The 13752-nt window shown below is 35.7% G+C and overlaps 2 protein-coding genes across 6 annotated transcripts; one reads left to right on the top strand and one right to left on the bottom strand.

Annotated features, from left to right (window-relative positions):
* Window positions 1-579: 579 nt before the first annotated feature.
* Window positions 580-7947, bottom strand: THAP5 (THAP domain containing 5). Its single transcript, XM_037836367.1, has 3 exons — window positions 7742-7947; window positions 3729-3921; window positions 580-3225 (listed from the first exon to the last, which is right to left on the bottom strand). The coding sequence occupies exons 1-3, from the start codon at window positions 7819-7821 to the stop codon at window positions 2350-2352; spliced, it is 1149 nt and encodes a 382-aa protein (XP_037692295.1). The 5' UTR covers window positions 7822-7947; the 3' UTR covers window positions 580-2349.
* On the top strand, window positions 7706-12780 carry DNAJB9 (DnaJ heat shock protein family (Hsp40) member B9). 5 transcript variants are annotated; one of them, XM_037836370.1, is made up of 3 exons: window positions 7706-8083; window positions 9977-10203; window positions 11186-12780. In XM_037836370.1, exons 2-3 carry the CDS (start codon window positions 9987-9989, stop codon window positions 11635-11637), a joined length of 669 nt encoding a protein of 222 aa, XP_037692298.1. In that variant the 5' UTR covers window positions 7706-8083; window positions 9977-9986; the 3' UTR covers window positions 11638-12780. The 5 variants fall into 5 exon arrangements, with proteins under 5 accessions (XP_037692298.1, XP_037692297.1, XP_037692296.1 ...); XM_037836369.1 differs by lacking the exon at window positions 7706-8083 and adding an exon at window positions 8148-8338; XM_037836368.1 differs by lacking the exon at window positions 7706-8083 and adding an exon at window positions 8148-8344.
* Window positions 12781-13752: the final 972 nt, after the last annotated feature.

Here is a 13752-nt window from a genome sequence, read left to right as displayed (position 1 = left end):
ATAGTCATAGATATCATCATTATGCAAAAAAGTATAAAGAAAATACTGTTAGAGTATTATAAAACAAAGTCCTGTAGGAGCAGAGAGGAAATAATTCTGACTGGAACAAAGGGATGAAATTCCACCTGTTGCATCTGGGTTTTAAATTTGAAATATAATTTTGACAGGGAATAAAATGGATAGACATAAAGACTGGTACCTGTCTGGTAAGCTTGGGAAATGCAAAATCCAGTGTGCTTAGAGCAAAGGATGGACAGAAAATCACAGAGGATCCTACATATAATGCTAAGAAATTTGGCTTTATTCTATACGTAATTAGAGATTTCATTCTAGAGGATTTTAAGTGGTAGGTGGGGATATGGTTAGTTAGAGCAGATCTTATAGCTTAGGTAAAAAACTGACAGCAGAGTCCAAGATGATAGGGAGATGGGAGGTTGAAGACATAGGCAAGGTCAGCTAAAAGGTTCCTATAATAGTCCAAATGAAAAATAAAGATGGCCTTAACCCCTAAATATAATTTAGAGGTTAACTGGGTTAGATTGAAAATATCCTGAACTGAATATAGACAAGTCAAGAAAATATCTTAAATACTTAAAATTTATTAACTTTAAAGAAATACAACTATATTCATGGTTTAAATCACTCCTGGGTAAGCTATAATTTTAAACAAGTAGAAAATTACTATGATGTACACCACTAAAAACTTAAGTTCAAACTACATAGCATTACTCTACTGTGACTTATAAAGGTTATTTTCATCTGTATTATTTAAATTAATTACTAGTATTAGCAAAATGCAACACGGGACTACTTAAAATAGTCTACCAATTATCTGCCCACAATTTATGCAAAAATTTTAATCTTTTTCCCCACAGTCACCCAATAAGGACACCTCTAAGCAGCTTTTTATAATTAGATGACACACATACATATAATAGCAATTTTATTAGCCTGAAGAAAATAAGTGAAATCTGGCCAAAAATAATCACCATGCATTTACAAAACAATTAGTATTCTACTTGCTGTTTGGAGATGACTAATATTTATTGAGCACCTCCTATTTTCTGGGACCAAAAACATATTACCTTATATAATTCTCAAATCCATCCTACAAGATAGGTAACAGTATATTTTATGAATGAGAAAACTAAGACTCAGCCTAATAGGAACTTATAAGCAATAGGACAACCACAGGCTATCCTGTTTAATTATACTGTCTGCCAGTTTTAAGAGAACATATCACCTATTTTTCACATTTGTGTTACTATCACTAAATCTTTGCATTTACATTCATTTTTCTTAAATTCTTGTGGACATAAGCAGTATCTTTATTTAGATCAATGTCATTTCTCTTTCCTACTTATCTCCCTAAGGTCTTCATCACATATCTATAACTTCTTGCTTATAAATTTCATTAAGATAAGTAGAGATGGAAATGTATAGTACTAGGTATTACTGTATCATTCTGGAATTTAAAAATGACACAAGCACAAACTTTTAAAAAGCTATACCTATTAAGAAAAAGATAAACTATGATTTCTAAAATATATATATATTTTAACCTCATTTTCATCTTTTGGTTTACAAATATAACCTTATGAGAACAGAATGTTAAAAAGATTAAATGTCTGTATTAAGATGGAAAATCACATTTAAGGTATTGAAATACATATCCTTTAAAGTTTAAAGTACCTCTCCTAAGAACAAGGCTAAGTAGTTCCTTATTTTAGTTCAACTGAGTAAAATTAGGAAAGGAGTGTTTTCCTTTATAGTAGAGATGTATAAGTAGCCAAAAAGTCAAACCCAGAATTCAGTAAATATAGAGGATATTCTAATAGTTACTAATATTGAATTCTAGCCAACTTCTAGTAATATGTAAGTATAGATTATCTTATAGAAAACCTGTTCTGTTAAAGGTATCCTCATAGAAAGGGAAAGAATTATAAAGAAATGGACTACATCAGAGATCTACTAAATGCCCTTAATTAGGGACCAAAGCTCAAGCTTGATAGGTAACTTGTCTAAGTCATATGCCAATGGTGGAACCAGGTCTGATTCCTGAGCCTGGCTCTTATTATGGGCTCTTTTTAACCACATCACAGTGTTCTCTTATTTTGACTTAATCATATTACGTACTATATTTTAACTTTATTTTGGAAAGTTATCAAGGAATGAAACTGTTCTCTACAGCTCAATGATTCTTAAAAATGAGCACTGCAAGAACAGAATCTAGTTCAGAACATTAGAGCATTTTCTAGCTTCATTAAAAGGAGAAACTTAGACAGGAAAAAGTTCACGTTACATATAGTTTTAGTTTGGCTGCAAAAGCTTAGTTGTAGCTTTAAAACTTTATATCATAGTAACTTCGTATGTTGTGAAATGGTTTTCTATAATCTTGACATTTTCTTCAGATAGCAAATTTTCCTGTTTTAGCTGCCTTATAAGGGCTTCCAAAGACTTCAATCTTCCTAGAGTTTGCTGCTCTTGTAACTCAAGAAGTGTTATTTTTGAATGTAGCTTAGAAACTTTTTGCCATAGATGTTCCTTATTTATGTCTTGTCTGCAATAAGAATGTTCAATTTGTAAAACTTCTGTTCCATAGTCCGTATCCTTATATAAGGAGTCTTCAATATCCATGTCTTCCGTTTCCACAGTTTCTTGTTGGACAGGTATAAAAGAATTAACTACAGGTCTAGGATTTTCAGTGGATACAAAAATGGCAATAACAGATTCCTTATTTGTGTTTAATTCTCCAACTGTTTGAGTAATTGTACTGAATAAAACTGGATTTTCCTGTGCTGACTTAATTTCCACAGAGTTATCTGTAAAATTTGGATTAGCAAAATTACTGGTAGCTATTTCAAGCACTTCTTGAGTTTTCAAAGACTGCTGAGTATCTTCTGAATCTGCAGTTGCCCAAGTAATAGTTGTAGAATTTAGACTGTCAAAAGATGTGTGCAAAATACCTACATCTGATGTTTCCAAAGTAGACTGTGGTTTTTCAATATCTTGTTTAACCAGGTTAAGAGTTAATATGTTATTTTGCGTATTTTCTGATTTTGGAGCTGGTGGCCGTACCAAGGCAGTTGAGTCAAATAATTTTGCACATTCAGGGAGCAAGTCCTTGTTAATGGTATTTTTCATAGGCTCATTTGATGTAAATGATTCTTCTTTCTTACCCTCCAATTTTTTCTTCTGAGACTTTTTTTTGGAAGAGTCTTTTCCCTAGAAAATAATATTTTCAAATTCTAAAAAGGATGCCCTTTCTAGGCTTATTCTCTTATTAAGTAGTACTGATTATTTAATTATAACTCTGAGCAGTACACTGGCCAAGTAGGTTAATGCAGTTAAAAAAAATATGTTCTAAATATGTAACAACACAAATATACCTTAAAGTGCTCTTTAAAAAGCATTAAGCATATTCAATATACAAGGGAAGATTTCAGACCATTCAAAAGACCACTAAAAAATCCTTGCTCATTAAGTTACATGAAGAACTTGTGTATGTATTATCTTTTGTTTACTTGTTCTAAGCTTTGCTTCATAACAGCTTAATTAAAATGATTTACAAAGATTGTCACTTTTGGTAAAAGCACAAATTTTTCTTTTTTAACTCAAGAATTTGTTTTTACAACAATTATCTTTCCCTCTCACCCCCTCTGCCTGATAACCTGTCTGGCAATATGCCACTATGCTCAACCTAAACCCCTTCTCCCTGTCTGCAATACCTGATTGTCTTCTGGCAAAGCAAATATTGTTGGAATTGCAGTTTGTTTCAAATATCGAATACCCCATCTGATGTCAAGAGAGTCAGGAGTAAAATGGTCGCTACACAGGAACTGGTATTTACTGGGAACCCATGAGTCACGTTTCATATTCTTTAACCATTTTTCAAGCCTTTCTTTGTCATGCAGAGGAAATCTGAAATAAAAAATAAATAAATAAGGAAAACTTTACTATATTTTCAGTTTTGCCAGATTCCAGGCTTTCATATATAGGTAACTGTGATACATTGAATTATTTATCCCCCAAAAGGCATGTTTTTAATCTTAATTTGTATTCCTATGGATGTGAACCCATTTATAAGTAGGACCTTTTGAAAATGTAATTTTCAGTTGAAGTATGGCCCAACTGAATCAGGGTGGGCCTTAATCCACATTACTGCACCATAACTCTACTGACACAGGAGGCAGCAAGCCCTGCCAATACCATGATGTTGGCCTTCTAGCCTCTGAAACTGTGAGATAAATTACTGTTGTTTAAGCCAACCCATTGTGTAGTATTTGTCATAGCAGAATGGCCAACTAAGATAGTAACCTATGCTTCAGTGCTACAAAAGCAAGGCAACTAAACCATCCTTACTATATAAGCACCTTCATGACACTTGTTACTATACTCATCTCTCTGTGGTAAGAAGACTAAGATATAAAATATGTAGCAAAAGCTTTTGTCTAAGAAGAATGGCTTGTAAAATATAATTCTGAGCTCCTTCAGGTAATATATATACATTACTCCAAAGTATAAAATTTATTATTTTTTTATGGATTAATTTCTATTTTTATTTTTGTTGTGTGGTTTTCCTAGAACTAGGAAAGAGCTTTGTATAAACAACAAAGTCCTACTCAAATTCATGTCATATTAATACCACAAATCTAATGATTTCTTGTCTATATAGTTCAAGGCAATCTTCAGCTTTAGGCTCCCTTTTATATTAATACATTAAAATTACATTTAAATGAGGTTCCCCAAACTCAATATTAAACATAGTGAACAACTTTGTCTCAACACCAAAACAATGTGAAATAGGGAGACCTTACTTAAACAAAAGATTTAGCTGGCAATAAAATGAATTTTAAGTCTTACAAAACTACTAATATTCCTTCCCTTTTACTAGCATCATTCTCAATTCTAACCATATGGAATTTAGTCCAATATTTCTAGACTTCTATACCCATTCAGAACTCCAAAATTCAAGTTCTAAAAGAGCAACTCTGATGCAAGAAATGAACTAAACATGTTAAAAGGAACAGAATCATGGTTTATAACATGAAACAAACCACACAGAAAAGATAAAGGCAAGACAGCTCTTCATATGTTTTGTTCCTGTACTGATAGTTTACCTGGATTTAGAAGTGACTCTATATTGTAATGAATTTTCTGGGCAAAACTGGATTACTGGCAGAATGTGATAGAAAACTGTATACTATTAGTCTAATAGATTTGAGATCAACAGTATAAAACATTTTATATTTCATTTGATGATTTTCCAAGAACACAGTCTATGACATATACCATATAATAATTTCCTATTTTTAAAAAATATAAGGTTTCTCATACAATCCTAATCCTTTTGTCGATACTTCGTAGCAGCATGATTCTTTTCTAAATTTCAAAAACTTTTTAAGATACCAGAGGAGGAAAAGTCTGGGTACTTGGTAGGAAATAATTTTTCCCCTGAAATTCTTATATGGAAGAATCAGACATTCTACCTTTAGAAATTACTGCCATAGATACAATATTTATACATGATTTGAAATTTTTAAAATCTTGTACATATCAACAACTTGGTTTATAAGTATGACAGGCATACCTAGAAGTCTCTTAAAAAAGCAAAATGAATTTTCATTTCAGAGGACTTGAATCCTATTAGCCAAAGTTAAATTCATACCATTTCTGTTACATATAAAATGAGAATATATACCTTTACAATAATGTATATTTATGTAATTTCATGAACAAGCATACTGTTTGCCAGTTATATTTATTATTCCTATAGGCTAGATTATCAAACCATTAAAAAAATAAAATTTGTGAATATTCTTATTGGTAACTGGATTCTACTAGCCCCTTACAGGTAAGTCTCTTAAGAATTCTACTGGAATATGTTTCCAGAACAGTGTAGTATCTATGTCGATTCAATTTGGTAATTTTGGTTCACCCTCTCATTCCCAAAACAGTGTCAGATAACAGTATGAACTGGACACTACATGCATATATTTATTGAATTCTCACATTCATAACAATTTATACTATTGTCAAAAAAAAAATTACACTGGACAATAATAAACAGGCAAAGGTGGCTTTATTCAAAGCTCTATTCAATAGAGCAAAGACCAGAGGGTTATCACAGTAGAGGAGAGAGAGGGCTCAACCCCACTGAAGCAGTGGGCAAGAGAGTTTTTAAGGACTGGGATGATCTAATGGAAGACTTCTGGAGAGGGAGGTCAAGTAATGGGTGTGTTCATTACATGATGTTATCTATGAGTTTCCTGCTGAGGCCAGGTGGAACATGTTTTATCTGGATTCTGTAAGGGCCAACTTGAGGGAGGTCAAGGACCTAGAAGCAGGAAAAGCCTGTCAAAAGTTTAGTCAAGCTAAGAAGTTAAGGCTATCTTGGTTAGTGACACAAAGGATGGGGGATTTCTTAATCTGTGATGTTTTCCAGGATCAAAGGGTTCAGGTAAAATTCAACACTGTGTCACTTCAGATTGCTATAATGTTGGCATGAACCAATTCAGTACATTGTTGGGTGGTATCAGGAGAGTAAAAATAATTCTATTTTTATTTTGTGGATTACATATGGAAATAAAACAGACCCATCAAAATTAAAAATCCCACTTTCACTAAAGTCACATTTTGAGGGAAAAAATCTTTATAATTGAGTTCACCTGGCACTACTTTTTTCTCCCCCATCCTTAAAGATTGTAACTGTGAGGCCCACAAAGATTAATTAATTTTTTTTTAGTCTGGGATTATGCCCCACCTCCACCCCCAATCCAAAACCAAATAAATCTGGGAAATATGAGGCAACATCAAGTTCAACACAATCATCCTTTACTATAAACCTCAGAAACCAAACGATTAATATACTAGCATTTCTCAATTAATTGACCAGTATTCACCACCACCACCGCGGCCTCCGCCTCCTACCCCCTAATATCTCTTTGCATCTTCTGGAAGGGTTTCAAAGGAGACTTCCTGGAAATATTGCCATGCAGTGTGAATGATTGGGGTTATCAGTTCTTTTCACTTTTGTCTAAGATAATGGGAAGCAGCTAATCAGAGGAGAGAGAGTGTCAAGTCTAAAATAAATGGGCTTCAAAAGGTACCTGTGGTGAAAATTCAAAGGAAGCAAAAAGTAGGTTATAGCTAAAAGAATTATTTTTAAATGCAAAAATGTAATATTTTAAGTATGCTGATTTACATGCTTTCGAAACATTTTGTGTGCGCCAGTTCCTGATTATGATTTTAATTAACACTCTGAGACAAAATTAGGTACTATTAATGACCGTGCTTTATAGATGAAAGATCTGAGGCGACGAAGTGTAAATAATTTGTGGAAGGTCACTCAGCTACAAAGTGAAGATTTGAACACATTAAGCCTGGACTTACAGCCTGGACTCTCATAAATTATTATGAAAAACTGTCCCCCTGTTCTCCTGAATAAAAATGGGTGCTTCTACAATTTTACGGAAATACTTCGTGGCACTAGTAATTCGGCAGTGCATTTAATCCCCTGTTCTCTGCACAAATGAATAGTGGAAGAGCCCTGAGCTAGAAACCGTTCATAATTCCAGGTAATCTGAACTCGCGCCGTCAAGCCCTCCCACGGGCGGAAACCGACCACGCCCGGTGAGCTGGAGAACTAATGTACAGAGCAGATACCCAAGTTCCGACTCCAAACGCCACAGGACGGCGGCCCACAGCGGAGGCTGACGCATCTGCTCCAGGGACAACTTACGGATAAAAACTCAGCTTCCGGTCTTTATCGTTTCGTCCCCGGCGGTTCTTACAGCAAATCGCCGCGCAGTAGCGGGGCATCGCTCAGGTGACACCCCGGGAAAGACGGGCTCGGCAAGGAGAGCAGACCAGACTTTCTCGCTGAGGCGGGGCGGTGGGTCCAAGCAGCCGAGCCACAGCGCCTGCGCCCAAGACCGGCGGAGGGGAAAGGCGCCGCAACTGTCACTTTACTTCCTCTTCCGCGGGCCACAGTCCCGCCCTTTCGAGGGGTTGGGGCCAGAAGTGACGTACAGCCTGAGCGGCAACAACAGTATTCCACGTGCGCGTCGGGCGCCAAGGTCAGGTGGGTAGGCAGGGGCCAATGAGGAAACGTTTCGTGTAGGTCTTCTGAGGTGGTGGCGCTGGTAGCGGTCGCCCGCCACTAAGGAAGGGGCTGAGAGAAGTCTGGGAGACAGAGGGGGCCAGAGGAGCGGGAGGTCGGTGTGCACGCGGCATTAGGGCGCGCAGGGTGAGGGGCTGGGAGTGAGCAGCCGTGCGGAGCCCACCGTCAGCCTCGCCAGCGTCGGCGCTTCTGTGGAGGAGCAGCTGGAGCCGGAGGGTGCGGGTGAGGGAAGAGGCCCGGGTCGCGGGAGGCGGGCTTGGAACATCCCCGGAGGCCTTGGCCGGGGCCTGCCGCAGAGTTTTTGGTTTGATTGATGGTGTTGACGAAGGGAATAGGCATGGCCAGACCATAGAGTAGCGCGTTTTTTATTTTGAGGGGTGCCCCTGGCTTTCTCGGGAGTCAGACTGTCAGTCCCGAGGACGGACCCGGGGCCTTAGGATGGCGGGGCTGGACAGGCAGGGCGCGCGCTCGTCGCCTTTGGGCTGACCAACCCCGCAAGCTACCGGCGCCCGGGAGTGACACCCAGGCTGCGGTCTGCCGGGACCCTCTTGGCAAGGAGAATTCAGAAAGATACAAAAGTCAGTCTACCCAGAGATTATTAGATGTTGAATTTCAGGCCGTGGAATAACGTTTATTAAGCCAGCAAGGTGACTTCCTGTCAGTTTTAGACTCGCGCCCTGACTAGGGAACAACCTGCAGTGGTTGCAGCGTCCGCAGGACACTCTCCCTTTATGTTCTCTTTAAACTTGGAGGTTGTACTTGATCCTTGGTACCCGTGACTATGAGTAATTCTCTGGAAAGAAATAATCCACCTGCTAATTATGCTCAGAAAAGGCCACAGGAGAGGAAGGCAGGAAGTTTCCACAAACCATAGCGTGCTTTCGTCAGCCTTGTTATTATGTCATCATAGGTTATTAAGGACTCCTGTGGTACAGTATTCAAAAAACAAGATCACTTCGTTTTGAACCTTAAGTCATTAAATTATATTTTCAAAAAAGTGTTGAATTCTGAGTTAAAACATCTTTAAACTTAAGTTGGGAAGAATATTTTAGTGACTACTGGTAAGTCTGAAAATAGGAATTTAACTTATGCAAAGTACAAACCATGAAAGTTCATTTGTCTGGCAGCCTTAGCAGAAATCTTGAATTCTATTACGAGTTTAAAACATAACTTAGTTACCCATAATTCTTTGTTAAATATTTGGGAATTTTACATAAAACAAAACAAAACAAAACATTATACTCTATTGCAGTGTCAGTAGTGTGATATTAAGATCCTCTATTTGCAATCCTTGGCTCATCTTTCTAAAATGAAAGCTGAAGTTGCTACTTTGTTAGGAAGAGTAGATTACTGTCAGTTAGACATACTGGGCTATTTACCTTGGTAATGCACTTTTTTTTCTCATGAAGTTAAGTATATTTTTTTATCCCCACAGAATATGAATTCTTGAAACTAAGATTGGAATCCTTTAAACAATTATTTGGATTTTCCTCCCTTTCTGCAGTGTTTGCATATGATGGGTCTTCAATATTAACTGGTAAAAATCAGTTAGTGAATATTTTTGTGTCTACTCTGTGTGGCCAGAGTATTAATGTAAAAGGCAAAGCCAAGGAAGATTTATTCTCAGTTTGTTTGATAACTATTTGTTCTCAAGAAAGTTACAGCCAAATTGAGGGTAATAAAACCTACATATAGATGAGATAACATGTCAACAGGTACAAGATGCTGTATGCCTAGTATTTTCATATTGCATTAAATATACTTTGTATCCTAAAGGTTCATTGGGGTTCTTTTAAAAGAAAAAAAGTGGTAAGACTAGGTCCATGGTTAACATTTTTTCCATTTCTTTTTTAGGATATTAGAAATGGCTACTCCCCAGTCGGTTTTCATCTTTGCCATATGCATTTTAATGATAACAGAAATAATTCTGGCCTCAAAAAGTTACTATGATATTTTAGGTGTGCCAAAATTGGCATCAGAGCGCCAAATCAAGAAGGCCTTTCACAGATTAGCCATGAAGTACCACCCTGACAAAAATAAGAGCCCTGATGCTGAAGCAAAATTCAGGGAGATTGCAGAAGGTAAATAAGTGAACTATTATCTCTCATGTCTCACATGTATTAGCTAGTAAAGGTGAACAATAACTAAGAAGTGTGTATGTATTTAAGTTTTGTGATGGTTGGAGGGGAAATGGGATCTACAGTTAAATACATTGAGATGAACTGAAACTATTTTCTTATAACAGATACTTTGATTCTGGATTGAATGAATGGATGAATGATAATGGATAATTTTGTTGTCAGCAGATCTAAAAATGTTGAAAATGTATTATTTCATTCTTTTATTATTTATAAAATTGCTTATTGTTTCTATGTGGAAATGAACTTTGGGTATCCAGAACTGACTTATAAACTATGAAGTATAGTATTTTACTAACTAGGGAGATTTAAGTTTTTTTTTAAAAAAGCAAAATAGGCTGAGAAATGCCTTGTCCACCCCTACCCCCCATACTTTATTTATACTTCCGTGCCACATTTGTCTTTAAAGGAAGAAAAGTATGAAACAAATTTTTATTTAAGACTGGTTCTAAAACATATAGCTGAACAGTGAGCAATTAATGGTGGGTAGAGGTAATTGAGTAGGGAGTTGGAATTAAACATTCACTTCAACTAGTAAAGAACTGCAAAATCTACATTCCTAAAAGTTGGTTATATTTGACAATTTAATTCTTTAATACAAGTAATGGTTTAAAGAAGCCTGAAATTGTTGCCCACTGTGTTTACTTGTAATAATCGTAAAATTCATTTAACAGATATTTGTTGGGTGGTTAGTACAGATAGGCATTTTGCTAATTGCTGATAATCTAGCAGGGAATAAGACAAAATATCCCTGTATTTTGTATAACTTTCACTTTAACTTCATTTTTTATGTTTATATAATTGGTTTTAGGTGTGATGCAAAATCCTTCCCTAGAATGTAGAGTTGAAATTCATTTATTTGAAGAGGTTTGATTATACGTAATTTTGAATATTTCAGTTACTAAAATATTTTTATTCCTTTCAGCATATGAAACACTCTCAGATGCTAATAGGCGAAAAGAGTATGATACACTTGGACACAGTGCTTTTACTAATGGTAAAGGACAAAGAGGTAGTGAAAGTCCTTTCGAGCAGTCATTTAACTTCAATTTTGATGACTTATTTAAAGACTTTGGTTTTTTTGGTCAAAACCAGAACACACGATCTAAGAAGCATTTTGAAAATCACTTCCAGACACGCCAGGATGGTTCCAGTAGACAAAGGCATCATTTCCAGGAGTTTTCTTTTGGAGGTGGACTTTTTGATGACATGTTTGAAGATATGGAGAAAATGTTTTCTTTTAGTGACTTTGACACCACCAATCGTCATACAGTACAGACTGAAAATAGATTCCACGGATCTAGTAAGCACTGCAGGACTGTCACTCAACGAAGAGGAAATATGGTTACTACATACACTGACTGTTCTGGACAGTAGCTCATTCTTTTTCTGTTCTCACTAAACCCAACTAGTGGACTCTTCCTCAGTATCTTTGATGCAAAACAATTTTCTGTGACCTATTTTTGACAAGTGCATGATTTTACTTATTTTAAACAACTTGATATAGCTATTAAGTTTATTTAAATTGTTTTTGAAAAATTCAGCAATACTCAGCTAGCAGAGAGATGGCTAATTATTAATTTCCCTGATTAGGAAAGGTGCGCATGTGTGTTTTAAATGACATTATAAATATCTGCCTGTTTTTTTTCCTCTTCCTGTCCTTGAGCTCATTAATGTGGTCAGTTTTATTACCAAGAAAAGATTGAGTTTGCCTGATACATATTTAAAGATTAAACTTTAAAAGTTATTGTAGATTTCAATTGTGTGAACTTGAATGATTATTGCAGTGAAACCTTTACTAATTCAAAATTGCATGTTCTGTAGCCATCTCTGACTTGGATTACTAAATGTACGTGAAACTATAATCATTTAGCAAAGGAGAGCAGTATTGTGATTAATTGCCACTGAAAGACTTAGAAATCCAGAGAGATTATTTAAATTCTTTTGATTTGTTCTACTTAAATTTATTTAAAGTTAGACAAGTCAAGGGATGGTTTGATATTTACTACAGCACCATGCCTCTTTACAGTGAAACTGTGATATATAATTGTATTGTTCCTAGTCATTTAGGCTGAAAGACAGTTGGAATTTTATGGAATATTGCCAAGAGATTGTTACATTTGGTCCCTGGCTAATACCTTTGTAGTGTTGAAATCATAGCTACTTTATACATCTTTTCACGTATCTTTCTTAGTTGTTGGCACTCTAGATCTTAATATGGATTTACGTATTTTGTTTTGTGGTTCCTCTTCTTTGCATTTATCTTTATCTAGAGATCGACTATTACCTCATTCTGTTTGTAAAAACAGCTGGTAATTTCAGTGCAACCTTATTATGTGCAATATTTTTAAATCCTAAGAAATGTGTGCTTTTATTTTCAGATAGCCTTGTTTCTTTAGTTCTGCACTTTTCCTTGTTTTACTCCATATGAGTATTAATCCTATGGATACATATTAAAACTAGTTAATGTCTCATACAACATTGTGTGTGAGTGAGAGAAATATAATATTTACAACCTGATATTCTCTGTTGTTATTTTATTTTTCAAAGTTAATTATGCAATTCTGGAGATGGGAGGTGGTATATAACAATGGGGCTCTATATATGCCTATCATTGGACATATCCCCAAATTACTTTTGACATACCTGAAAACCCTGATGTGGCCTTTTGGTAATTGCCATTTGGTAATTTCTCTTGCTTTGTCATAATCCTTTCCTTACAAATTTTATTAGTTTGAAAATTGTATTAATTATAATTTTGATGTATTTGCTTGCTAGGAGTACGTGTTCCTGGCACCAGTTTCTTCCCTTATAGGCTTGGTTGTGGAGAAAGCAGAGTTTGCAGTAAGGTTGTATTTGCTAATCATCTTTAATTTGAAAACTGAAGAAAATTAATTTATTCTGTTATATTTACGTATCCTAATCATTTCCAGAAAGTTGTGTGTTTTGGTTTGCTAAAACTGCTGGAATGCAATATACCAGGAATGGGTTGGCTTTTTTTTTTTTTTTTTTTTTTTTTTTTTTTTTTTTTAATCATTTTATTGAGATATATTCACATACCACGCAGTCATACAAGACAAATTGTACTTTCGATTGTTTACAGTACCATTACATAGTTGTACATTCATCACCTAAATCAATCCCTGACACCTTCATTAGCACACACACAAAAATAACAAGAATAATAATTAGAGTGAAAAAGAGCAATTGAAGTAAAAAAGAACACTGGGTACCTTTGTCTGTTTGTTTCCTTCCCCTACTTTTCTACACATCCATCCATAAACTAGACAAAGTGGTGTTTGGTCCTTATGGCTTTCCCAATCCCATTGTCACCCCTCATAAGCTACATTTTTATACAACTGTCTTCGAGATTCATGGGTTCTGGGTTGTAGTTTGATAGTTTCAGGTATCCACCACCAGCTACCCCAATTCTTTAGAACCTAAAAAGGGTTGTCTAAAGTGTGCATAAGAGTGCCCACCAGAGTGACCTCT

Source organism: Choloepus didactylus, chromosome 5 (assembly GCF_015220235.1).
Source record: "Choloepus didactylus isolate mChoDid1 chromosome 5, mChoDid1.pri, whole genome shotgun sequence".
Taxonomy (NCBI): Eukaryota; Metazoa; Chordata; class Mammalia; order Pilosa; family Megalonychidae; genus Choloepus; species Choloepus didactylus.
This window is presented reverse-complemented; position numbering and strand designations above follow the sequence as displayed.